This window comes from Scophthalmus maximus, chromosome 10 (genome assembly GCF_022379125.1).
Source record: "Scophthalmus maximus strain ysfricsl-2021 chromosome 10, ASM2237912v1, whole genome shotgun sequence".
NCBI lineage: Eukaryota > Metazoa > Chordata > Actinopteri > Pleuronectiformes > Scophthalmidae > Scophthalmus > Scophthalmus maximus.
In genome coordinates, this window is record NC_061524.1 from 9,338,383 (window position 1) to 9,365,888 (window position 27,506).

Here is a 27,506-nt window from a genome sequence, read left to right on the forward strand (position 1 = left end):
GTGAAAAAAACGTTAGAATGATTTTAGATGCTATGCAGCATGCGTACAAAACAAAAAACAACAAAAACAAAACCACTTGTTCCAGCGAAAGCAAATGTGCCACTCATTTGAATAAATATAACTTTATTCTGAGAAGGACAAAACTATTTTACAATGTGCAACTTTACATTAGTTGAGAGTGTGCTTTCAAAATTGTCACCAGTATGTTTTGTCAAACTGACTTGAATTTATGAAATCATAGTTCAAATGTGTATTTTAATTTCAATAATAACATTTGAGTTATAAGCTGCAGGATACATTTGACCTGTTGGTGTCATTTGCTGGAGCAAAGCCAATTGTGTCTTATCACTCAGTCTTTAGATTGATTTCTCTGACAATACATCCCAAGATGTAGATGCAACTAAGTAGATAAATCTGTCAATACAAAGACGGATTCAATCACCAAGAAGGTAAATAAAGTGTTTCAGTGTTTCAACTACAAACCATGAAGTAGACTTTTCCTAAGAGCACACTATTATTATGACTGTGTTTTGTTTTTTTTATACAATATTGCATCCTCATCAACTATGGGCATGCATGCACCTGAAACACATGGTGCAAAACTGTGAACCAGTGACGAACATGAAGAAATAATTTAGAAAGAATCCCTCCTTGCGGAAGCCATTTAGATCAGCTTAAATGGCTTCTGCAAGGATTATTGACACATTCAAATGTCTAGTATTATACTCAAAACAATTTCTGATTATTAATAAACAATAACTTATGGCTACGTCATATAAACTTTTAAAGAAACTAGCACCTACGTTTCAGGAAGTGGCAAAAAGTATTCAGACCCCTTGATCTTTGCAGCTCTCTGCATCACTCCATCAGTAAGGCTCCTGTGGTACACAGTGCTGAATTGAAGTGGCCTGAATACTTTGTAAATTAGAGAATGTTTTTTTTAATACATTTTGATTTTCAAAAGTGGTTGAATGAATCGAATGAAATTTACAAATCAAAGTGTGCAAAAAAACTAAAGGGATCTTAATACTTTCAGGAGCCTCTGTATATGTATATTGCAATAAAAAAAAGAGTGGTTTAAATATCACTTTGAGAAATAGGACTAACTATTAAGAAGGGATGTTATCAGCAACATCCACATCACTGTAGCTGAATATGAAGTAGAAAACAAACGTGAATCATTCAAACCTGCCAGAGAACAATATTCAACTCCACTGACGGCTCATGAGCTAAGACTTTGCAAATCTGCCATTTTTTTCTGCACGTGACTTTAGTAAATAGGAATGGTGACAAACCCACGATCAGTGCCAATAGCTTTGACGCAACAATTCTTTTCCATTCTATTCTGAACGTATCACTTCATATGCATCACACAAATCACACGACAATCTGCTCAGATGATCATTCTCCTTGAAGTCTTCTACTTGTTTTGACCGCAGGGAGGTCACACATCCTGCCGGGATCAGACGGCTCACAGCTCCTCGCTCTCCAGCGTGACTTCGGGAGGGGAGCTGGAGAACAGGAAGGGGCTGGTGTCCAATGTTGGGAAAGAAGACCTAATGTCGAGCCCCTGGCCGGTCAGGGCGGCGTAGCGGCTGCCCGTGCGAGGCGCTTTCTTCATGGGCGCAGGGACGCTCTGATGCCACTGTGCTGAGGTTGCAGCAGACAGCTATTATTAGAGTGGCGCGCAATAAACGTTGCACATTTCTGTATAAAGCTATACAGAATATTTACCATAGATATCAAGTCTGCAGGTGCAAGACACAATTCCAGCCTCATTTTTCGCTGACACTGTGTACCAGCCCGCGTCGTCTTTTGTTGTCGGTTGGATGAGGAGACAAACATATCCTGTGGCATCCTGGGTCACGCTGAAATAAACAGACAACGAACAAATAGACATCTTTAAAACGATTAACTTTTAATGAATGGCAATGATGCAGCTCCACAGGAAGCTTGAAACACATACTTACCTGATTCTGTCCTTATTTTTAGGAATGGAGTCGTTGTCTTTCTTCCAGAAGATGACTGGAGGGGGCATACCCACCACCCGACACTCCAGCCGGACCGGAGCTCCCTCAGGAATACCCATATTCTGCAGCTTCTCCACAAACTGGGGCGGATGCTTCGTCTCTTTCTCTGAGGTGGAAACACAGACATGGCGTTTTTGGTGTTCAACTGAATCGTACTTGAGAAATTCATCCCTTTTCGTCGCTGACTGCTGTATCTTTTTCTTACCCACGACTTTCAGTTCGAGACTAAATGAGCTCTGTCCTGCTTTGTTGCTTGCGATGCAGGTGTATGTGCCGCCGTCATTCTGCGTCAGAGGGTCAATGACCAGGGAATGGACGCCATTCTCCCGCACCAGCAACTTGTGGTAAAGGTCGGGATAGATTGGCGTCCCGTTGACCAGCCACATCAGCTCTGGGATGGGCAGTCCACTCACCTGGGAGACACGGAAGGCTGACAGCAAGGTGAGGGCAAAATGCAATATTTCAGCGATTGTATTACAAATCCAGGAGTTGCTACCTACCTTACAGTCTAGTCTGCATAGCCTTCCCTCGTGAGCCAACATGTCACCTGGAGCCTGAAGGAAGTGAGGCTGGAAAAAGCGCTCCTGCGTCTGCTCACCTTCAACTTGCTGAATGCGAGCTCGCACCCTTAAAGGACACGAAGAGGTGAGCACAGCACAAACACACACACACTTGGACATTAATCCATGTCCATCTTAGTAGTGGTGCAAGTTGATACTTAAGTACATAGATACAGAGGGATTCTTCTGCAGGCGACACTACACACTCAGTCTTGCTCACCTCTGAGAGTGGATAGGGGGCAGTCGGTTTCGGGGAGGTCCTGTTTGGACTATCAAGTGACCCGAGCAGCTTATTCGTCCCTGATGATCATTAAATATTAAAAAAGTAGATCAGATTTAGCAGCTGGAGAGAAGGAGTCGACAGCATTAAAGGGAAGTGTGAAGTGCTACCTGTGGATTAGCTGCCATGATGGTGTAGTTGCCATCATCGTCACTGGTTGTGGACTCGATGTGTAAAGCACAGGTCCCGTCCCCCTCTCTTATTTTCTTGTAATGGATGTTCTTCCTCAAGATCTGCTTGCCGTCCTTGAACCAGTAAACCTGAGGAGGGACACAGATGTGAAGGATGAGTGTTAGGGATGAAAGTGAGAGAGCATGCTGCCATTTGTACAGCACAGCTTTTGACCTCTCACCTTTGGAAGAGGGATTCCCACAACTTTACACGAGAAGGTGACGGGAACGCCTTCCACGGCCTTGAAGTTCTTCAGCTTCTTCTCAAATATGGGCGCGATGCATCTTCCCGTAGGGACGTCGTCATGCTGGACCTCGTCATCCGACTCCTCCACTGGCGTTCGCTCCAAGCGGAATTCAATCTCGCTCATTAGTCTCTGTTCAAAACTGGACACTTTGTACTCCTGGAAGAGGAACAGCACAACATCAAAGTAATCGCCTCAGTCACCGTGTTGGATTACTGCATGCAGCATCTGCCTTTGTATCTCACAGAATTTCCATGAAGAATATTACACATAGAAGCTTAACACATTGGGATGAGCAACAAATGGTCCTTGAGAGGTTTGCAATAATCAGGAACAAGATACGACGTGCATCTTTTCACCATATAATAGTGGATCTTAAAGTCACAACCTATAACTCAAATCTCAAAACAGAAAAGTACGGACTGTGACTTTAAACCACTTAATGACAAGGTTCATGCTGTGGCCTCTGTCTGAAAGTATTAAAGAGAAAAAAAAAGATTGCTCGTCCAAAAAAACAACATAAATAAGGATGAGGGTAAAACAGAACAGACTGAACTGCAAAGATGAGACATTCAAACACCTTATTATTTGATTCATATTAAAAACTCTTGGTAGCTTATTTAATCCGCTGGAAGATAAACCTTGCAGGAGATTATTAAATTCTGTGAAATGTTAGGGAAAATATGCAGGTTTGTGAGATGACTTTTTTTTTTGTAAAGTGCAACAAACAAGAACTGTCATATTATCCTTTTTGGAAAAATCTCAAATGAAAATCAGGAAAATAGGGCTGCAAGCGTCAGTGGGAATAACAATGATCTGGAAGAGTAAGAGACCTTACATTTTATAAGCATAGGGAATTTCATCCCAATATGTTGCGATTCGTGCAGGTTATATATTAGAAGCTCCAAGGCTTGAGTAGAGTTATTAATTAACCACGGTGCTCCGATAAGTATATGAGAATGTCCAAAGTTTCGTGATCTGGCTCTGAAACAGTATAAAACCCATACAGGCTCGAACAAAGCAGTGCTTGGGAGTGAAGGGAGGATCCTTGTACCTCATCATAGCTAAAGACAGTAGCAGGAATGTTTGGTCCAAGAGGTCTGCTCGCTGTTTTCCCCACATTACTCAGCTTCTATGAGAGGATAGGGATGGATGATGAACACCGACAGAGACACACACACTGCACATACGAACATATGCTGATGGAACAACACACATGCTATTGTTACCCGCGTGCATATGTTGTTATGGTACAATGACACACTATGAATGACAAGGGAGGGAATGATGGCTGTTGCTCCGCTGAGCTAATGCACGTAAGCCTCAGCAAAATCATGTCTCTTTATAATTTTACATTTTCAAATATCTGTCGAGGGACAGTCTTCTTCCTCTTCTTCTTTTAGTTTTAATGGCGAGAGGCACCGAGCATTTAAGGTGCATTACCACCACCCACCATGCTGTGGGGCAGAGCTCAAAGAAGAAAACCCAACTAAATTCTCTTAATCAAGCCGGTTTCTTTCAAAGACTCAAACAAAGATCTGTACTGTCCCTCGTCAATGCTGAACAAATTCCCAAGATTAAAAACTTTCCAGCCCACATTACTTCAATTCCTTCTTCAGCTTTTCTGTATTAGTTGTAAACTTCGTAATAGTTTGTGGACCAACCTTTTGGGCCGAGCTAAAGCTTGTGAAGATAGGTTTTCTTTGTACGAGTAGTAGTTTGCTTATATAGCCTATTTATTCACCACTATATCACTGCTATATCACTATATCATCGAGAGAGCCATGAAAGGAGCAATCGATTACAACTGCAGGGCCTCAGACTAACTTGTACCTGTTGATGTGCAAAATGTGGAGCATCATCTTTAAATGTAAGCTTTTTCTCGATTTCGTGGAGGAGAACTTCTTTGCTGCCGCGAATGTCTTCAGCTGACGGGAGTCGCACCCTGGGAACCTTCTTTTGTAGCCTGGGGAGACAGATTGGGGGAAAAAATGGCATTACATCACGTGAGAGTTCAACAATCTCATGAGCACTGCAGTCCATCAGAGCGGGCGTACCCCAAAGGAGCTCCCTTGGGCAAGCCCATTGAGTTCGTAGGCTGGCACGGGGACAGCGACGGCAGGACGGAGCTGAGGAAGGCCACGGGGTTTTGAATTGGGCTTGGGGTGGAGCTGCTGGAGGTGGGAGATGAGGCCTGAGGAGGCGACTGGGCTCGTAAGGCGAACACGCTGTTTGGGAACTGCGCTGACCCAGGTGTGGGCGAGGACACGAGGGAAGGAGGGCTGGTGGGAGACTTTAGCACCCTCGTGGGTAAGATCCTGTGTGGTGGGGGGAATGGTGGGAGAGTAGGGGAGCTGGCTGCAGAGGAGTTGAGCTCAGCGGCCAGCTCGTGGAGGAGGGGAACGGGGGACTCGGTTGGGGAAGGACTCCTGACGGGTGAGAAGGTCTGAGCAGCTATGAACTCTCTCGGCCGGGTGTAGTTGAACGTGTAGGAGGTGGCGCTGAGGTTCATGAGAGAGGCGTGTGTGCTTCTCAGCAGAGGAGCAGGAGAGAGGATCTGCTCCGAGGCCAGTGTTGAATTTGTGGGGACTGTGCTGAGCTTCGGTGGGGGAGGAGTGGAGAACTGGAACGTGGGTGCAGCCCTGGAAAGAGCTGCAGGGGACAGGTTGATGTGGGAGGCGTGGATGGTGTTTATCTGGGTTATGGTGGCTGCACTGAAGGGGGGAGCTGTGTTCAGTTGCGGGGCAGGTGGAGGCGACGTCACCAGAGAGGAGGTCTTTAGCTGAGGAACAGAAGGAGGGGAGCTGAAAGGAGGAGCAGGAGAAGTGTTGAGAAGAGATGAAAAGGTGGCGTTGAGTGCTGGAGCAGAGCTCAGTGGGGGGTTTTTGGGGGTGGTGGTCAGCGGAGGTGCTGAGTGGGGTGAAGGCTGAGGGGGAGCTGTGGTGGTGAGTTGGGGCTGGAAAGGTGTCGGATGGGGTTCACGCTGCATTCTGGGTGACCACAGCGGACCCTCCTGGGAGCTCTGGGCCCCGGGCTGGATCTGGATCTGGACAGGGGGGTGGGAAGGAGGCGGGACGTGGGTTTGGGTCGGAGGTTCTGTCTCCTGCTGTTGCTCCATGAGGACTTGGTTGTGCAGTAGCTGGAGCTGGGCGGAGTCCCTGTTGGTCAAGCAAAACCAGAATAACAGATCAGCTACCAAGGAAAAAAAGGACACTATACATGGTGAGGATGAGAGAGGCTCAGCGCACTGTTCTCATAAATTAAGTCAATGCAGTAAACCCCAGCAGGAATGAGCCGGTGAAGAAAGTCAGCAGGAAGAATCCTCTGCCCTTTTATGGGCTACTAACAAGTAGCCTACAAGCAAAACACTGTTCAAGCGCAAGACACTTTCAGTTTTCATTCCAAACAGGATGTTTTATTCAATTTTTCATCAAATGACTGCAAATTTAGTTTAACTAAACAATACAGGACAGACTAATATTTATCCTTGCTGTTTAAAATCCACGATGTCAACTGCAAAACCAACGTCGAACTACTTATCAAACCTTCCAAGATTTAATTGAATGCATTATCTGAAATATGACACGAACATAAATACATAAACGTAACTTACAAATAGAAAATGCCGTCCTCTGTTTTAGAAAGCCGGAAGGTCCACATTTAAAGTCCGCATGCATTCATTTATGAATTGCAACTGATTACAGCTGTTAGGTGAGCCAGTGGAAGAGGAACCTCCCACCACAGCCCATCTTGGTCACAGTGAGGACAGGGTTTGTTTGGATATCCCGTGGTCAAAATCTCTTTTCCTCACTCTATATTCCAGCTTTGTGTTTATTCCAGTGTCAGCACAGGAGTGACATTTCTGATATTTACACTTGTTTTCTGTTTTGCTCTACTCACAGTTTGGGTTTAGCCAGCACTGGTGGTGGTTCTTTGTTGAGTGAAGTTTGCATGGAGTCTTCATCACACTGAGTGGATGTGTCACTCTGCTCTTCCTCCTCGTCCTCAGGCAGCCTGAAGTGCACACGCAGGCCGACTCTGGAGCTGGAGCGTGAGTCTTTGTGGTTTGTCGGGGTGCCCGTCTTGAGGCAGGAGTTGGGAGGAGGGTCGGGGAGTGGAACGACAAACAGGCATCCATTCTGATGGTTCGGAGATCCCTTGACCTTAGGACTCGTGTCAGGCGATGGCAGCATAGGTCTGGACACTTCCTGTTCGGCCGCAGGTAGAGGATTGAAAGAGCTTGTGTGTGAGATCACCTGTGCGCCGCCCTGTGGTTGTGGATGTGCTCCACTGGGTCCAGGGGAGTTCTGGTAGAGGTGGAGAGGATCTAAGTTTGGGGTGCTAGTGCTGTGTGAGTTCAGGTAGGAGCCGCCGAAGCTGCTACTGCTCAGGGCGAAGGGTTCCAGACTGGGCAGGCTGGTGCTAAGGGGGTCTGGACGCAACACACTGGAGCTGTTGGGATCCAGGCGAAGGGTGCTGGTGTTGAAGGGATCCAGGCGTAAGGTGCTTGAGACAAGTGGGTCCAGGCGGATGGTGCTGGAGTGGGGCCTGATGCTGTTGGTCACAGTAACCTCTGGATGAGGGTTTACATTGGTAGCAGATGTGGAAGGCTCTTGGAATCGACTGGGCTCCTCTGTTAAACTGTTGAGAGGCCTCACGTGGTTCATGTTTCCTCCATTGCCTGGTGAGAGCCAGAGAGATGGATATAAAGACATTCCAGTTAACTTTTATAAGGATATATGATAATTGATGTCTGTTTTTGAAAAAGCAAAACAGAAGTGTTACCTCTGACCCTCAGCGCAGCAGTGCTGGACACCGTTCCATACTTGTTGCTCGCTGTACAAGTAAACACCCCTGAATCTTCCGGAAAGACCTCAGCAATGACCAAAGTGCATATTTCCTCTAGAGGTAACGATAAAAAAGAGTCATACTCACATAATCAGGTCAGTTTGGTATGATTGCGTCATTTTAATTTCTCATCTAGAGAGCGTCTTAATGCAATGAGGAACGATGACTTGTGTTTCTTTGTGTCACCAGGACTGAGAGTCTATCTGCAGCTAAGGCAGGTTGAAATGATCTGCCATGGTGGTTTGACACAGGATGAGAGAGACTACCTTATATGGTTCAGAGTCAGGGGAAAGCAGCCCTGGCTTATGTACAGAGGAACAGAAGCCTTAGCCAACGACTGTAAACACTTCAGCACAGTAATATGTACACACTGCTGCAGTATATACAGACAGGCAGCTGCTTTGGTGCAGTCAACACTTATTTATTTGATTTTCTTTGAAAGATGGAGATTTCATGAAATATTTACCTGGTTCAGCTGGAGATCTTGGTTCTGAAATGGAAACAAGAACCAAAATTATTATGAAAGTGATGAAGTTATGGTTTAAGTCTCAACAGCACTCGACTAAGTCACATTATTATTTATAATTATACACCAAAACAGTTGAAGCAACGTGACTTTTAAAAATACCTTAAAGAAATATAATAAAGTATATTTATGCCACAATTATTTAAAAAAAAACATTTAAAGAGGAAATGCCAAAAATGTGTCAAACCTGATTTACAAAATGATACCATATACAGTATTTCAGCTGCAGTGATCTTTAACCTTTCACAGCAATGTCAACATTTTTCAGCTTCTTGGGCTCAATAAAAAGTAATCCTCAACAAGATTTGATAAAGAACTTATTTCTTTTTAAGATAAATGACTTTGTTGTTATATCTGACAAAGATTATGTTTTTATTTATTTTATTTCACTGTCTGCATACCAAGGTTTTTATGAATCATTAAAACTGTAAGGACAATGAAATATTTATGAATTAACAGCTGAATGAAATTGATTTTTTTAAGATGCAGTTAAGTCTTTATATCGTCCTTTCTTTTTTTTAAAGCCTCCTATTCTATTATCCGATGTGGCTTCAGCATAAATCCGAAAGAATTATCTCAAAATTGAGCTCATTGATATTTTGATTATGACAGGAGCTGAGTTTACTTTTCTGTAGGATCCTGAAATCAGGGGAGTCCTCTATGATTTTTCCTTCTCTGTACCAGTCCACTCGGGGCGACGGTGCGCCTTTCACACGGCACTCTAGCACCACCAGCTGGCCTTTTGAGACGAGGAGCTCCTGCAGGCTCTGGTTGGAAAATTCTGTATGTTACATCAATAAATATACAGCATAATAGGCAGCAGCATCGTACATGCTTTTGAGAAAGATCCTACCTTTGTGAATACAGGGGCAGCCATCATAGTTTGCCCGTTTAATCCTTGTAGATAGTTGTGGCTGGAGGTGTGACTCTGAAGACATAAAAAACCCCAGCGAGGACATGTTGATTATAAAATACGAAACGAATCAATGAACGAAAAATATAGTGGAAGGAAGCGTTTCAGCTGTTTTACCTCAGGTTGTTGTGTTTGTGTTGTGGCGGCCTGGACAGGAAGCACAGATGGAACGACTGGGGTCAAGGGCAGGGATCTGGCTATCTCTGTAGCCGCCTGCTGGGTCGTGGATGTGACCGGGACAGATGCCGACGCTTCCTGCTCTTCCAGAAGTTCTGTGTCGCCTTGGGCCAAGGCAGGAAACGCCTGGACAGGTAACACTGTTTTCTCCTCCTGAGCAGGTTGTGCTGTGGTGGCCACAAATACTTTGGAGAGCTCGGGGACAGAAAGTACCGTGGTTATTGTCTGGACCAGTGGAAGAGGTTGATTAGTCGACGGGGAGGAGAGCTCCTCTGCTGGTTCCTCCTCTGCTGTTTCCTCTGTGGCTGCTGCAGGTTGAGATGACAGACACTCTTCCTCTCCTGCGGAGACGGTTTGGCCCGACGATTTAGGCAAAGGTGCAGCTGACTGTTGGGTTTTCCTATACCAGAAAGAAGAAAGGAAAGGCCGCATTTAGAATTTTAAGGAGATAGCTAAAGGTGCATATATATTATTTCTTGAAGTGAGACTAAATGGACTATGCCGTAAAAACTCACTGGGCTACATGTTCAAACTGCTGCTCTCCCTCAGAATCTGAAGAGGAAGCACCTGTAGGATGAGAAGACAGAGATATGTTCACAGGTCATCTCTTACAATGTCCCTCATGAGTATGTACAACTGCTAATGAGAACAAAACAACAAGATAAGAATCACCTTCGACGTAGATCTCAGCCGATGTGGAGTCAGTACCATAGAAGTTAGATGCGAAGCAGGAGTAGCGACCAGTATCCTCCTCGAACGCCTCTGCGATGATCAGAGAGTGCAACTCTCCGTTGGTGATGATCTGAATGTCAGGGCTGTTCTCCAATTCCTTGCCCTCACAAAACCACCTGTGATTAAATACATACAGAAAACTGCTTAGCACAACTTGGCATCATTAGCTTCTTCTGTACAGTTTTCAATAATTTCCTGTTATTACCGAAATCCGCTTTCTGGAAAACCTGACTGCTCGCCTGTAATAGTATGTTTAAGTTGTGTTACAGTATTCTGCCAGCTACAGTTGTGTTTATTTTATTTGCTAGATTTGTGTTGTTTATGCCATTCTCATATTCAAGACACTTGTTGATTAGTGCGTAACTAATCATTCCAATTCTTGATAATCGTTGGTTGAAATCCTTTCACAATCCCCGTTGATGCAAGGATCAAGGATCAAAGGCACACACACTCCTATGATCTGTGATCTCATTTAACAGGTAGTGAATCCTTGCAGAATCCCTTCTTTTTTGAATTATAACAGACACATATACATATAAACAGATACTGTGATGGACTCTGCATCCCTCTTTTGTCTGCACTCTCAGCACAAATGGCTATTAAACATAGGTATGAAAAAGGACAATCTGAGAAAGGCAATGCATTCAGCTTTTTTTAAACCATGAGGATACACGCAATGCATTGTGGGTGCAACCTTTGTATGCCCTTTGGTGCATCAAATAGGAATCACTCAATTTCTATTTTTTCGAGGCGAAAAGTAACTTAAGTGGACTAATTACTGGGAAAGTAGCTACTTCATGTATGTTTCTCTATAGTTTTGGAGCAATGAGAGTATCATGTGAACACAGGACATCGCTGTGAGCCTTCAGAGCGCCAGTGAACTGCACATCGACTGGTAGGCATCTTTACAGTTCTCCTTTTTCCTCCTATTAACCTTCTGACACTGTTTCTATGAGACTCTGGCCCAGAGCCATTCAGTAGAGTTATGCAGGCCAAGAGGTAAACGTTCTCATGAGCAGGCCCTATCCGTTTCCCTGTAAGACAAGAAGCAACACCGACAACACGCCACGCAAAGTTTGGATGATACTTCCCTGCTCTGTTGATGTTATGAAGATATATATGGAGTTCAACATACTAGATCTGAAGGCACTTAAAATAATATGTGAAATTTAATGAAAATGTGATTATGATTATCAAAGCATCCGCAACCTACTCAATATGGCAGTTAATCATTTTGTATTGTCCATTTAGAAAAAAATATGAATGAATCATATTAAAATATGGTAAATGACAGGAGTGACATTAGTCCGACTTAGTAACATTTAGTATACTGGTGGTGCAGCTGGCAACAGTCTATTTTTTCATTGTAAAACTACAATAGTAAACCTCTAACTTCCTCGCTGTCCTGACTGGCAACATACGCAGCAGCCTCTATGTCAAAGTACATCTATTTTGAGCAGATGAGGCCTTGATGCTTTATTAAATCCAGCCAATGAGCAAACAGGAAGGAGGCAATGTGTTACCCTCTGGCAAAACGTCACCACACACACACATACACACATACACGCACTTCATAAATCATGTCCAGCAGTGCTTTCATCAAGCACATAGATCACCAAGATCGAATGCATTTTCTAACAAAACACCAGACTCCCTCTGGCTTCTTTTCAACTAGTCTGATCTATGGAAAGGAATTTCAGGCTGGTGAATTTTGCAGTTAAAACTGATTTCACGGATGCAACAGAAGCTGCTGGAAAGTTCTGCACGAGCCGAGCGTGTGGTCCTTTCTAATGAGTAAAGGTCTAAATCGAAAGCATGACTAGTAGAGGAGGTGGCTACTCTGTGAGTCAAAGTAAGACCCAGCTCGCTGCTGCACCTGTCGGGGGTTATCAGAACCAGAGAGGAGATTCCCTCTGGAGCCTGGGAGCTCTGTCTGGCCGACCCATTCCAATACGCACCACGCTAAACATAGATTGAGAATACACACAATGCTAAACTGTGACAGTACAAAACTGGAAGGTGATGGGAAATATGTACCAGACAACTCTATTCTGACTCCTTTCAATCACAGTCTCACTCACTCTCTCTCAAACACACACGCACGCACACACACACACACTGTATGAAGTTATAAAATCAATGAAAAATGCTCTATGTTAACAGAATATGCAAAAAAAATGAGAACTGAGCTCTACTCAATTTGAAGGACGTAACATTTTAAGTAGAAACCTCAGCAAAATAAAAAGCAACAGTCCCCAGACTTGTATGTTATTAAGACATTGAGGCCAAGAACAAGCCATATACACTCATACACCAGGCAATAACTGTATAAATCCATCTTACCAAACTCCTCATGCTTCTGTGGAGAGCTCGGAAGATTCCATTATCAGACGAGACTACAGCTCGCAATGCCAGTCCGGTCTAAAAATGGCAGAGAGCTACATTCTCCCTGAGCAAGTATATGTTGGTGGCTCAACAATGTTCAGTAGGACAAACAAGCCCCTGCCCCTCTATAGTCTGACACCTCCGCTTCACTCACTCGGGTCTTTGTGATCGTGGAAGGGAAACTGCAAGTCCTGCTGGAGTTTTAATACACATCTGAAACTAAAGTGCCATAAAAGAGACATGCATTAACAAAAATGTAAACTTTTTACAATGCTAGGTTAACAAAATGTATCCTGCTTCACTCCAATACCAAAGGCAATTAACTGTATGAGTAGATAACATGAATAAATCTATCAGTTCCAGTCTTATTTAGGTACATTTTAGCAGTAGATGATCAGTAGATGATTAATAATTAGGATGCTTATTGTCCCAGACATAGCCCTGACACTCACACACACATATGCACACAAACATGCACGCACACACACACACACACACACACATGCAAACACACACACACACACACACACACACACACACACACACACACACACACACACACACATCAGAATCAGCTGTTGACCATCATCACATGTCACGCCTGTCTGTATCTCCCAAAAAAAACCCAGCATCATTCATCGTAACTCAAACTTCTCTAAACACTGTTATCTGAAGCCGAGACAGAACATATGTTATAATGTGGGTCACAAATTATTCTTCATATAATGACGTATACAGGATTTTAGAACTCAAATAATATCAGCTGCTCACACTTCAAAATTGAAGCACTCATAATTCACACAAATAATGAGTGTTACAATGTGAGTGTTACACTATTGGATATTGGATTATTGGATTGAAAACAACATTTCTCTCCCAATTGTTGTGGAATGTAACTTATAGTACCTTAGATTTATACTTAATTATAGTACAGGAGTAAATAATTGATTTACGAGACTCTTGCTCTTGTAACATCTTCCCAGAACACTGCAGAGATCTCCAGGGGGAGGCTGACAGCTGACACAACCTCACACCACACTGGTCCTTAAGCTTTTCAATTACACTTTTTTTCCAGTGTCATTATTTTTTTAAAGCCTGGAAGCACGATATCTCCTGCAAACTGAGAAATAAGCAATATGAGCAAGCCAAAGAGCAAAGAAACTGTCTGATTTCACCTACCGGACTTCTGGCATGGGGAGTCCTCTTACAATGCAGTCTAATTGAACCTTGCTTCCCTCTGGAACCTCCCTGCTTTTCAGTTTCTGGATGAAATGAGGAGGCTCACACACAGGCTCTGCCGGGTAGGGAGGTTCTGCCAAGGCACAGCTTTCAGCCTCCTCCTCCTCCTCCTCCTGCACCTCCTGAGACACACAGTCGTACTGCTGCTCCTCAGTAATCCTGCAGTCCTGGTGCTCCACATGCCCAGTCCCAGACTCCGGCTGGACGTCTGGTTGGTGGCCAACAGCAGCGCTGGGTCTCTCCTCCTCCACTTCCACGGGCATGAGAGCACGCTCCCTGTCGTCAGAGCTGAGGGGATAAACCGTCCCATCGTTCGGGCTCTTGTTCTGGACCCTACTCCTGTGAGTTTTGCACGCTCTTGGTCGTACCCGTTTGGAGCTGTTGGCCTTGAATAGAGAGGAGAGCTCCTCAATGAAGTCCGCCGCCTTGTTGAGAAACTCCTTCTTGGACTGGGTCTCCACACCGAATGGGGCGTTCCTTGCTGACCTGTTAAAATCGCCGATTCCTTCACTAGAGTCCCTGCTGTTCCTGATCATGTTGTCCTGCCGCACGGAGGCTTTATGCATCTTTCTGTCTGATGTGAATGTGGTTTGTGTCGCTGGCAGTTCTTTGAACTCAGGGGCCGGCTGGGTGGAGGGCACAGCGGAGGGGGTAGCAGAAGGAGCAGGAGAGGGGTTGACTAAGGGAACAGAAGGGGTTGTAGAGGAAGATACTGAGACTGAGGAAGCGTTGGAGGGAGTTAATGGTGTGACAAAGGCCTTGACCTCTGCCCTCTCCTCATGAGGCTCATGTCCGATGGCCTGGCAAGCCAGGTTCACACTCTTATCCAACTCCTCCTGGCTGAGGAAGGCTGAGAGGTCGGGCAGCTGGGGGTCATTGTTGCCCCCAGAGTCCTCTGCCTTGCCTTTGAGTGACCCATAGATATGAAGACGTGTGGACGAAGCATCCGAGCGGCTCATCTCGCTGTGCCGCTGCTGGGCTCTGGCCTCTGCCAGGTAGCTCTCTCTTAAGAGCTGCGACAGTGACGGCGGCTGGTCAGCGTTGTTCTCTTGCATGCTGCGGAAATGAAGGAATTGAATTACAAGTTCACTTTCCATCGTTCAACACACACCGTAGCTTTTCAGGAGGATCTCTCACCTCCCAATTGGGTCAAGTGGGTTAAACAGTCCCCTGTCAAAAATAAATAAATTCAGTTTTCTTTGCCTTTTCTCATTGGAAACTCCTTGGACTCTTTTTCAGACCATTGAGCAAATAATTCAAGATGTCAGCCCTGGAAAATTGTGGAGGGGATAATTTTGAATTTGTGAAAGTGATTAAGCAATTAATCAACAAGTTAATGGGCAGATTTAATCACTAATTATTAGTTGCAGCCCTAATAAGCAGTAGTGTAAAGTATGTTCAACTGGCAGGTCATTATAATTAAACATAATTATAATAGGTAAGTAAAGGAGGAATGACTAATGGTCAGAAGTCAGTAAATGAAAAGCAAAGCTGTAGTTTTGAGCCCTTAGACAACAAAAATAATTGAAACGTATTGATATGTATCTTAGAAACAGCATTAATATTAACATTATATTAAAATATAATCCCTTGTTTAATATTCAGCGCAAAAGTAGAAAATAAATGCAGAAACTATCCCCTGATAGAGGGTGTTTAAAAAAAAAGAAGCTTTTTATTTTAGCCATTCCTTCCTCGAGCCGAGAGTGTATCAGGTTCATGTGCTGACACCAGATCTGATGGGACACTGGCAGGTTCTTTTGCCCCCGTCCACCACAGACCCGCAATTTACATGACGTTTTGTCTTTGCTCAACTTTTTCGACACTGGGATTGAGGGAGTTATTGAATACAGACATGAGATAGGGTGCACATATGCCACTGACACTCAAATCAGCGCAATTAAGAGAGACAGCGATGCCCTTCCAACAGATCTGAAGCTGCAGCTGTTGTGTACATTAATCCTTTGCAAACAGCCTCCAAGCCCACCAAGTCATATCTAATAATAGCAAGGGGTCAGTTTTCATGAAGAAAATCAACACACAAAAAAAGACCCCCCTCATCCTGTGTGCCCTTGTTATCATGATTTTGATCAGTCACAGCAGTCAGTCAATCAATAACTCAAGCAGAACTATGATTATTATAAATGGGGCACTGCTGAGTGAGACAACACACATGAACGGGCCCCTGGATCAACACAGCACCACACATCTAGAAGTTAATTTGATTAAACAGAGGAACATAACATCCAAACAGAAATAGACTCAAGCTTGTCTGAGATATTATGAGGCTATACACAGCATATGAAGCTCATGCCAACAGGACACCATGGAGAACAATTGAATTAGTGGGGGGGATGTGATTTACCTTCAGAATAAACTCAGCTGGCACCCTGTGACCGATGGGTAAATCCTCAGAGTGCACCTGTGCTCAAACAGGGGGATTCCGGTCTTCACGGTTGCTGCCACCTGGGAAAATCTTGGGGCACAAGGCAGCTGCCCAGCCTTCCTGGTTTCCTTGCACAGAGTTAACCTTGGCGTTTACGTGGGAAATATGGAGCCGAGTAGCTAGGGTAACCCGTCACCAGTAAAAGTAGCAACATTTGTCAGTGCACTGGTCGTAGGTTATTTTGGGGGATGCCTGGCCCATGTGTCTGGGTGTCGTCTATGCTCATTGGCCAGGCAACGCGTGCTGTAAAGGGATTCCTCCTCCAGTGGTCCGTCAGAGACCCCCGTCCAGCAGAATTAGAAGCCCCTCGTTGAGCCTCTCACAGACCAATGTTAACACACACAGATTAATAGCGATTATCAATTCTGAAACACTTTGACTGGGATATAGTTGGTGTTTTTTTTTAAATGCAGGTGGTAAATAAGCATGGCTTTAATTTAAAATTTGACTTGATACAAGGATTTCACAGTTTTTAGATTTAGCTTGAGATTTCTGAAGCAGCATTTGAGACAAGTGGAAATGTATTTAGTTGTTCCGATGTGAACATGAAGAACACTGCTGCAGCATATTGAAGAGAATGTGATATAAGCTAAGCAAGAACATAATAATTCAGTAAGTCAGATGTGCTTCTGCTTCATTGTAATGCCTATAAGACAACACGGTCCGGATTTAAAATATTGAATAGTGAAAGACAAAATCGTCTCTTTGTCCCGAGAAATGAATGACATGTTGTTTATTTGAAAGATGAGGAGCACCATTTCCAAGACCACAGAAGGAAACAAAAAGCAAATCTGAGCATCTATTTACACTTAAAACAGTGTAAGACCTCGTATCAAATACGTCTACTCGAGTAAAGCTAGTGTACACGGAGCACTATGCAAAAGACAACAACTATTTACATCATGAACAGGTTTGAAAAATGTAATGCACAAGTATTCCAGACTCAGGTCCAAAACAACATTTGCATATCATTTGTTTAATCAAATCCATCAAGCAACAGGTTCGGCATATTTACAGTAAATGGATGATTTTGGTAAGTTGTCAATCACACAAAACACTTTTTTCTGGCACTGTGTAATTTCTTGCATGGCAAACACCCTGCTAGTCCTACATGCAAGGCTGAAACAAACAAGTCATATTTAAAGTTAGAAATCGACTTTAGTCTAACAAAGATGTCAACCAAAGCCCAAAACTTGTTAGTATAAAAAACCTAAATGGCTCAGTGACTCAGACAGCATTCAACATTTACAATGTCAGCTTGAATTCAATGTATTATATATAAAAGGAAAAACAAAAAAAGCACTGCAAATCCTCTTTGGCGTAACTGGAAAGTACAATCCGGTTTACCAACACAGTAAAGGCAACATGAAGAAGAGAATCATAGTTGAGGTCAATGACTTAATTCCCATTTCTTTCCTCACTGATTTGTGTTGAATGTATAGCCACTGGTTTACACACACAGAGCGTGTAACCACGGGATTTGTAGTATTTAACACAAGGACAGTATTATTAGCAGCAATAGAAAGTCTTGATTAGCCCGGTCTAGAGAATTCACACAAGACACTTCCATAATAAAGGTTAGGAATGAAATACCCACCATCAGCCTACCCCCGTCTGATCAAACAGACGCCGTGAAGGCACAGTTCAACTGAGGAGAACGTTATGAAAACAGTCTGACGACACAGAGAAGCCTCCAACAAATACTGAAGCTGGATGCATGATAATCGCAGAGGAAAAGCACCATAATGCAAGTCTGTGTGCTTATTGTTTTTCTTTTTTTTAAGTGCAGTAATTAACACTTTCTGCTACACAACATCATGTTCTCTTTGTCGTTCACAGTGTTTTGTGACCTTGAGTTGAGAGAGATGAAACTGACACATTGTTAACATTGTACCTAGTGCAGTGAGCCAACTTGTGATAAAGACGTGGGAGGCACAGTAGAAGTTCCGCAAAACCAATCTGGCGGCGCCGGCTCTGCTGTCAGGAGTCATCGCTGGCCCGCTTGCGAGACTGGTCACCTCTGGAAGACAAGGACGGTCCATTAGTAAAGTGCATACCTAAAGCTGTGTCATATTTACTGAGAGCGGTGGTCAGTCAATGTCCGACACTGAAGCCTGTGAAAACTGACCGTGGATATCCATTCATGGAGAGCTCCATCTGCAGCTTCTGGTCATGTGCAGCATAATCGGACAGGAGCGACTCCACCGTGGGAGGGTTGATTTGGGGAATAAACCCGGAGAAGAGAGCTGGAGCTGACTGGGCCCACTCTGCAAGAGGAAACCAAAAAAGTCTATGAAACAGAGGAGCCTGTGTAGAGAAACTGATTCTGCTGGAAATAAATTAGACAAATATGGCAGTTTTGTTTTGCTGCAGCTTGAATTACATTAAAGCAGATAATACATACGAGACCTTTCCGGCAGCCTTAACAGGTAAAAACAATGAACATCGCTCACCTGGTCGCAGGCTGTAGAGGCCTTTCACTACACTGGCCATTGTAGATGGCTGCACTTTAAAGGGCATGGAATAAGCTTCAATGAGAAGAGCTAAACAGAAAAAATAAATACATTTGTGTTAGCAAGGAATCCCGTCTTCTGCAGCCGCAGTTTAGTTACATGTTCACAAATACAAGCAAAGAAACAATTTTCACACCCCACTACTGAAGTTCAGATGAAGCAATATACTCACGCATCAGTGTGTTCAAGTGCTTTTCTGCTACTTGAACAGCAAACAGCTTCATCAAATCCTCTCTGAGGTCTCTGTTGAGCTTTGACTCGATGTAGAACTTGTTCTGAGAACATTAAAAATGAAAAACAGTGAGAAGCCGGCACATGAGTGAATCGATAACACACTATCCCAAGTTGTACTTGGTTGCACAGGAACAGAAATTTAATTTTATTGTTGTAATATTTATTGAATATCTAAAAAGATGCTTACCAAGTACATAAATACAGGAACTATGCATTGAAGGGAAGCTATGTATTGTGTCAGTGCAACGTTGAAGTTCTCAATGAAGTTCTCAGGGGAGCTGGCCTGCAAAAAAGAATATGCAGAGTGTTTACTTAAATAGATCAAATTTCCTGTATGTGCTGCATATGACAATGTCCGCGTATTTGGATTTACTCACTTGCAGATGGGTGGAAACGTGTTGCAGGTGACTTGTGATCTTCGACGTCAAATCGTTGTACAGCAGCTCAGAGTGCTGCTGACAAACACACTTGTAGATGTAACTGGGAAAACAGCAAACAACAGAAACTCGTAAAAAAAGACATGGCAACTGTGAGGGGTCTCAACAGAAATCACATTACTGTAGAAAAAGGCTTCACGACGCGCAGCTCGGGTGTGTGTTCATCCAACAGTCTCACCTGTATATCTGTGCATAGGAGACAGAGATGTGGTCTGTGGGATTCTGAATCAGCAGACGGTCGATCGCCTTCTCCAGGTTTGGCCAGTGGTTTTTGCGGTAATCCTCCACGGCCATGGCATTCAGGACTGCGTGAGGAGGTGAGGAAATGTACGGTACAGGCCTCAGAAAACAACAACAGTGTGTGTGTGTGTGTGCGCGCGTCTGTGTAATGTGTGTGTGCGTCTGTCTGTGTGTGTGTGTGCATCTGTGTTTGTGTATGTGTGCGTGTCTGTGTGTGTGTGTGTGCATCTGTGTTAGTGTGTGTGTGTGTGTGTGTGTGTGTGTGTGTGTGTGTGTGTGTGTGTGTGTGTCTGTGTGTGTGTATCTGTGTTAGTGTGTCTGTGTGTGTGTGTGTGTTTGTGTGTGCATCTGTGTTTGTGTGTGTGTGCGTGTCTGTGTCTGTGTGTGTGTGTGTGTGCGTGTCTGTGTGTGTCTGTGTGTGTGTGTGTGACTCCAGGACACCAGGCCTCTGCTCTCTGCCTCGAGTGAACTTACGGAACTTGGAAGTAGAATCGAGGGTGAATTTCCCCTCGACAGCGGCCGCGGGAGGAGCGGTGCAGTCGGTCTCGCTGACTTCGCTGCTCTCGCTGCCCGAATCCGAGTCGGCGAACTTTGACCCCGCGGTCCTGCCGGAGCACTGCTTCCCTCGCCGAGTGGCCGGCTCCCCCGCCGGCACCGGCGGACAGGCGGGCTGCGGGACCGACGCTGCATGCGACAGTCGGCTGCTGAGATACGAGCGGACTTTACCGCCGCTGCCGCTCGCACAGTAGTTGTGGTTGTGGTCGTCCTTCACGTCCAGACTATCGTCTTCCATTGCCTCCATTTTGACAACCGAGCCCGTGCGCCGACGCCTGGCGTCACCATGCGAAGCTGAACATGTCAGGCACGCTAATAACAAGGATGAAGAAAGTAACTGTCAGGCGTCTTCGGTTGTGTCCATCTCGCTTTCGGTGTTGTTGACGGAGTTTTTACGACACGTCGTAACACCGCGCGGCAGAGCGACAACAGGGAAATGTAGTCCCGGAGCTCCCGGAGCTCCCGGGGCTTCAACATGTCAACATGAACTGGATATTAATGAAGCGACTATGAACAAATCGACTAGCTTGATATTACGCCTTAGCTACAAATGTATTATCGTACTGCGCCTGCGCACATTGGCAAATTATGCCAAACTTGATTTTCTTTTTTTACTCAACGGTATCGACACGGACGTTAAATGCTTACATTCCATACTTAAAACATTATTATTCAATGTCATGTCATTTAACAATGTCCAAGTGAAAACTATGTCAGGTAAAGGTAAAACTCTGGTAGTCTTTGAACGCAGCATAGTGGGAAGAGGGTCTGGTATGATGCGTTCACAGGCACTGGGTGGCGCGCTTTCCTAGTAACGCCTGCGGCATGATGTGAACAGATGCGTTAGAAATAACGGGAATGAGTGATCAATGTTTTTCCATTCTTGCTTTTACTGAGAACCCCAGAGGAAATAACAACTTTGAATGACGTAAAAACTTCCTATTTCCTTGAACCGTAAACAAAACATCACCTTGTAAATGGCATGTCAACCATGTATCCAACACATTGGCTCAAATGTCTATCTACCAAAACTTGATCTTTACAGGCAGCAGACCCCTCTGTATGATGAAGAAAACCGATTTAACTCTATGACAGATGACATAAGCAACAAAACCGGTTTTATAAGAAGGGGGGAAAAAATGGCGCATTTCAATGTCAACTCATTGAATAGATTCCTAAGGCTCAATATTACAATGTAGTAAAACTTTGTACAGATAAAATCATCTACTCTTTGATGAGTATGTCTCACATCTGAGTATAAAAATAAGAGGCGTGACCATAAAAAGTAGCTGCCACATGTCTGAAGGAACACCTTAGAATAGTTATATTTTTTCCAAGATGACAGGTCAAACATACAAAGCTTATGATGAAGTAGGAGCGTGTTGATAGTGTTCTTTGGTCTAAAATTAAAGTAGTATTCCCATCTACCTCCAGCATTAACCCTCCTGAAGGAACAGAGCTGAACTTCTTATATTGCAAGATTGAGTATGCCTTCAAATAAACCATCTGAACCTGTATGTATGTGTCTGAAACTCATAGTACCCACTTTTTAACAGACAGTAGGCTTACATATTTACATACATGTTTCCCAATGGTAACATGAACCATCTCTACAACCCATGATTCCATCACAGTTGACTTTGACATTTGAAGTCTTTTCTTTCTAATTACTGCAATTTTAGGAATTTAATTTTGATCTAGTGTTGCGTTTGTGATATGCTGCAGTAGATGAGAGCATTAGCCAAACTACTGAAAACGTGAATGCAAAATCAGATTCGCACACTGAAAGAAATCCTTAAAAAGAAAAAAACAAACAGAGCTACTGCATTCTATTTAGTAAGTAGTATACAGTATGAGGTTTCAGACACAATGCATGTGACCAAATGGGGCACAGAAAAAAAACAGGCACAAAAAAACAACTTGATGCATATTCACACAATGTTGTAACAAAATTTCAACTTTATGAAAAATAATAGTACGGTAAAGGTCAAAAATATACGAAACATATATATATATAAAGATAATTAGTGCTTTGTTGACTTATGTACTTTACATTTAAAGGTGTGTGGTGCTGGGAGTCTTTTCAGAAGTATTGTCTGTCTGCACACTCGGTGTGGTCTCATTGGCTAAAGTGTTTTGTATTGTGTCTCTGAGGGATGTCTCTCCGTCCGCTGCTAGTGTGTCTGCTTCTTCTGGCTCGCTGTCGTCGTCCATCTCATCTGCACTGCATTCAGACTCCTCACTGTCACTGTCACACGAGCTTGACGTCTCATCTTCAGAGTCGGAGTAAACCTCTGCCCCATGGAAGATATAGTGATTTGGTCCTTGAAACAGGTACTGGCCTGCTGTGGGACACAACACAAACAGTTTACTTATCTGAACTCAATATTTGGAGAAAATCCATTGTTGTCTATGTATCTTCCAACGACTTAATGTTTTTGGCATGCATACTTATTTTCATTGTAGCGTGTATTCGAATGCTGTGAGGAAATAAAATGATACTGTTGTGCATGACGAATGTGTTTAAACAGAACCAACTATTCACTTTTAAATACATTGAAATATATGTGAAAGTAATTGTTAATTGATCTTAAGCTTACTTTCAAGGCGTTTGCTGATGGGACTTCTGTTGATTCTACTCATCCAGCATCGTCGTCTATATTCAAGGTTGGAGGTTTGGTGCTTCACTTCGGCGGCCTCCTCTTTTGGTGCATCTTCTGCTGGTAACTCTGAAGGCTCGGCCGTGTCTTCACTGGGACAATGAGCATTAGCACAAGGCTCTGGAGGTGTTACATTATTACCAGCAGTCTCTGTGACATTCAGACTTTCTGTCTCCTCTGAAGGCTTAATTTCGGAGTCTGTACTCTGCAGCTTCAGCTCCTCCTGAGCTGCGTCACTGGAAGCAGGCAAGGCCTCGCTTGGTGGCTGCTCAGGTAACCGCGGAGGTTTCTCTGTGATCTCAGCAAGTCTTACAGTGTTGTAGCAGAGCTGTTCAAAGTCACCACGCAATCGATGACAGAGCTCATTGACAATGACATCACAGTCCCCAAGCAGCTCCACGTCAAAGTTGAGGTGAGGCAGCTGCTCCCTATTGATCAAGACCTGAGGCACTTCATGAGGAATGGAGTCTGAGAGAAAAAAAATATCTTTTTTTTAGATTTACTGGTGATTGCATACACCTTACAGAAAACATAAATCCATTAATGTGAGTTAACATACTTGGGATGAGGGCAACTGGTCGGACTTTAAGAGACGAGCCAATGACAATCAGGAGATCGACCTCATCTTTGTCCTGTTTCATGGCTCTGTGGAACATTTCTGGTAGATTCTCGCCAAAAAAGACAATGTCAGGTTTCATGATTGCCAGAGGAATATCTGGACACCGTGGACAGTGAGGGACAACCTGTAAGAGGAATTGTTTTCATCACGCATACAAAAATATGCTAATAAAAGGAACGCCAATTTCCAATCTTACTCTAGAAGGGGTTGGATATCTATAAAATCCACAATACTAGCCAATGTCTTCAAAGTAGGTGGCTGTTCGACCCTAATTTGCTTCCCCAATAGACCCAAGTCATGCAATTATAGATGGTGTGAAATCTTTCAGGAGAGATGTTCACGTGTCAAATGCACACAGATCTGCTTCCTTGGGCACTATTACAAGACTCTTCACTGAAGTTGTACAGAAGATCTTTTATTTATGCAATAGCTCTGAAATGCTGTTACTAATGGACAACACAGTTTGTTGTGCATTAACATGCAGTGTATGTAACAGGCTTTAATGATGCATTGCCCAAGAGAACAACATGTCAATGTTTTATCCTGGATCAGTTTGTAATGAATACATGCCTGGTTGAAGATGTCTTCCCTTATAGCCTCACAATCCAATTTGTGTTTACAGACAAGGCAGGATGCAGTTGCAAATGACCCTGAAATAAAATAGTTATTAATTGCCTTTCACCAACATAACAGAAAGAAATGTGAAGGAAAAAGAGCATGATTCAAGATTAGAAGAATCACATACCATGACACTGGATAATCCGCTGAACACCAGCCACTTGTTCTAATGTATCGATGTTTTGTGTGTAATTTCGCAGTAGCTTCCCTTGCTTATCCAGCATTGATATGAATTTATGACAGGGTGAAGGCTGGAACTGACCAGGGTAGATTTCCTGTAACACAGAGGATGCATTCAGCACTTGTTGACAAAATCTTATGTTGGCTATAATCATGCCTCATCATGATTATAGCCAACATAAATGCATTGGCATTTCTGGATTTACTGAAGCCTCAAATGCTCTCTACAGAGAACTGTAAGAGAATATTACGATAAATTCGAAGTAAACAAGTTTGAAATATAATGTAATGCATTCAACTTTGTGTAAGCATATGACTTACTGGACACGTGAACAAACCTTTGCGAACTTGAAAAAAGGCCTTGGGTCCCGTCTGAAGTATTCTATGTCAAACATAGCTTGAGGGTCTGGAAGATCAGGGAAATCTACAGCGAGCCTGGCATAAATTCCATCTCTGGAGCGAAAGTCTGGTATTCCACATGAAACGGACACCTACACAAAAAGCATACGAGAACTCTTATTTAACTACATAAACACTGGTACTACATATTAAACACATGGTAATTCAAATATAAGCATAACTCCAAAGCACTAATATTAATGCATACCCCAGCACCAGTCAGCACAAGGATCCTTTTACTTTCATGGAGAAGCCGAACCACATCTTCCAAGGTGTTAATGTCCTTCCGCTTCTTTCTTTTCGGAGGTTCCGAGATGTTGATGATGATCTGCCACAAAGTCATGTCATCTAAATCCGGTGGGAGAACCGTCTCGGGCAGCAAGTCCCTCAGAATGGTCCTTGGATCAGTCTCTCTGATGTGTTGCTGGATGAAGCTGTATGAACCTAGCCAACAATACATCATCTCAGCAAGACTCGTATCTCACAAATGTTTATGCCTGCTGTAATACTGTCAATTAAAAACACACACACACACACACACACACGCACGCCCCTCGGATTCATCAAGTTACCTATTTGAGGTTGAGGAGCCCAGTCGCTGGAGCTCGCATGTGAGGATCTGTCATCGTCGTCGTTGGTGTGGTCCGGCGTGACAGACAGACCATTGGAGGTGAACTCATCGTGTTCATGAAACTCTGAGCACACAGAAATGTGGGAAATGAACAAATACAGACAGAGAAAAGTGGCGCCTATCTTCGGCGACCGCTAGATTACATTACAGCCAATTTCCATAACAACAACCTCAGTGTGTCAACGTTAAGTGGACGTTAGTGGGGGAAAAAAGGCTAATAAATGCTAAGTTGCTTCCAAAGTTTGGAGCGGCGAGGAAGAGTTAAAACGTCAGTTTCCCTTTCTCCAATGTCTTTTTCCTTCTTTTAAATCGAAGTGATCGTGTTGAGAACAATCACACCTTCTACTGTTCGCTAACCAACGTGAACTTGTTTTCTGTTTCCCATGAAGCTAACTCGCCGGTTGAGTTGGTAAAACAAGCACTGCACCGCCGAGTCGCGTAAATAAAAAGGGCTCGGTTCAACCGCCCCGGTGGTTCTCATACCAGCTCCCTCCTCCGTTGTCCCGGGTACAGCGCTGTCGTCCAGCCTCACGACCGGTCTGTGTGGCTCGGAGACGAGCAGTCCCAGTCCATTGTTGTCTCCGCCTAGCGCCGCCGGGGCCTGCTCTACCGCCATCGCCGGCTTCGCTTCCTTCTCCGCTGGCTGCGCTCGATTCACCGCCGCCCCCCGGCTGTCCGTGTCCGCAGAGACGCACGACAATTGGTCCGCTCCGCCGAAGCCACGCTCGGTTCCCGGGCTGATTTTCGACCTTTTCGCGGCAGGTTCGTCCATTTCGGAGGCGGCTGAAAGGCCCGTTCCGACACTGCGCTCACCGTCCGCCATCTTCAGCCCGCAGAGCCGCCGAGCAGATCCTTCCTCTCGGACAGCTGGCTCATTTGCATAACTCACGTGACTCGCTCTCCACCGGAGGCCTGTACTATGAAGCATGATTCGCGGTTGTCGAGGTAACTTCAGGTTTTAACTGTGGGTTTTCCGTCCTGCTAAACTGGTTCTCTTCTCACCGGGGGCAAATCACAGTGGTAATTTGTGCTCCACAGCTCACCTGCTCCGGAGCAGGTGAAGTTCGAGATAAGAGATCTCAGTCATGATCACAGCCAGTAACCACCAGTCACAGTACTGACCAATCAGATCGCTGGAACACTAGCGTCATCATTCTACAGGATCGTGACTGGGACAAAAGAGTAACGTGACAAATAATAAAGCGCAGCAGATATTGAGCTCAACAGTGGATTTTCACTTCCGTGGTCTGTTGAGCTCTTGCTGTTCCAGACTTTTCTCATGTGTCCACCCCGGTTTAAAACGGCTTCTAATAAAGAGAGGGAGAGTCCACACTAAATAAATACGTAGACTCATTAACATAGAGCTTCATTTGAATTTTAAAAAAAAGGTGAATTGATTTCCGGCAGAATCTCTGACATTGTTTAAATTTATTTTCTATCACTGCAGCTCCTGACGATGAATAATAATAAAAACGTAATACTATCTCTTTTATTAGAACAATGATCCACACACTGATCAATATTTCTCATGAACATGAATGAACAGTTCAGTCTGATCTCCTCTGCTTCAGTAGCAGAACCAGTCTGACATGACTTCAGCTTCTCTTCATCATAGTTTGATCATCGTCAAACAAAAGAGCAAAAATAAAAATCACTCAAAAGTAAACCTGATGTGCATATTTATATTATAATAATAATAATTTTGAAAAATAGTTCGAGTGGCTCTTTTCTGTTTCAGTTGTTTGATTATATTAGTTTCACTAAACTTCGTAGAATGTCACTTTCGTATCATATTAAATACTGTTTTTATGATTTTGACGATGTGGCTTGTAGTTAATGACCCCGCCTCTTCTACATGGACGTCCATGCCAT

The 27,506-nt window shown here is 43.9% G+C and overlaps 3 protein-coding genes across 9 annotated transcripts; all 3 read right to left on the reverse strand.

Moving 5' to 3' along the window:
• Window positions 1-106: 106 nt before the first annotated feature.
• mypn (myopalladin) lies at window positions 107-16,864 on the reverse strand. Of its 7 annotated transcripts, none has more exons than XM_035605423.2 (20): window positions 16,468-16,864; window positions 14,046-15,161; window positions 10,422-10,597; window positions 10,265-10,316; window positions 9,690-10,149; window positions 9,513-9,587; window positions 9,285-9,426; window positions 8,600-8,623; window positions 8,071-8,187; window positions 7,186-7,966; window positions 5,343-6,443; window positions 5,119-5,251; window positions 4,340-4,417; window positions 3,223-3,444; window positions 2,981-3,130; window positions 2,811-2,890; window positions 2,236-2,657; window positions 1,971-2,136; window positions 1,735-1,868; window positions 107-1,650 (listed from the first exon to the last, which is right to left on the reverse strand). In XM_035605423.2, exons 2-20 carry the CDS (start codon window positions 15,158-15,160, stop codon window positions 1,472-1,474), a joined length of 5,607 nt encoding a protein of 1,868 aa, XP_035461316.2. In that variant the 5' UTR covers window position 15,161; window positions 16,468-16,864; the 3' UTR covers window positions 107-1,471. The 7 variants fall into 7 exon arrangements, with proteins under 7 accessions (XP_035461316.2, XP_047190739.1, XP_047190737.1 ...); XM_047334783.1 differs by lacking the exon at window positions 16,468-16,864 and having other exon boundaries at window positions 2,236-2,443; window positions 2,531-2,657; window positions 14,046-15,321; XM_047334781.1 differs by lacking the exon at window positions 16,468-16,864 and having other exon boundaries at window positions 4,340-4,414; window positions 14,046-15,322.
• Window positions 16,865-17,454: 590 nt separating this feature from the next.
• Window positions 17,455-21,112, reverse strand: cacul1 (CDK2 associated cullin domain 1). The gene is made up of 8 exons (XM_035605428.1): window positions 20,447-21,112; window positions 19,911-20,037; window positions 19,673-19,775; window positions 19,483-19,578; window positions 19,234-19,336; window positions 19,002-19,091; window positions 18,677-18,815; window positions 17,455-18,568 (listed from the first exon to the last, which is right to left on the reverse strand). Exons 1-8 carry the CDS (start codon window positions 20,772-20,774, stop codon window positions 18,529-18,531), a joined length of 1,026 nt encoding a protein of 341 aa, XP_035461321.1. The 5' UTR covers window positions 20,775-21,112; the 3' UTR covers window positions 17,455-18,528.
• A 285-nt stretch (window positions 21,113-21,397) lies between these two features.
• On the reverse strand, window positions 21,398-26,747 carry sirt1 (sirtuin 1). The gene is made up of 9 exons (XM_035605427.2): window positions 26,118-26,747; window positions 25,576-25,698; window positions 25,212-25,447; window positions 24,943-25,095; window positions 24,552-24,699; window positions 24,377-24,456; window positions 23,747-23,930; window positions 23,128-23,655; window positions 21,398-22,872 (listed from the first exon to the last, which is right to left on the reverse strand). Exons 1-9 carry the CDS (start codon window positions 26,560-26,562, stop codon window positions 22,583-22,585), a joined length of 2,187 nt encoding a protein of 728 aa, XP_035461320.1. The 5' UTR covers window positions 26,563-26,747; the 3' UTR covers window positions 21,398-22,582.
• Window positions 26,748-27,506: the final 759 nt, after the last annotated feature.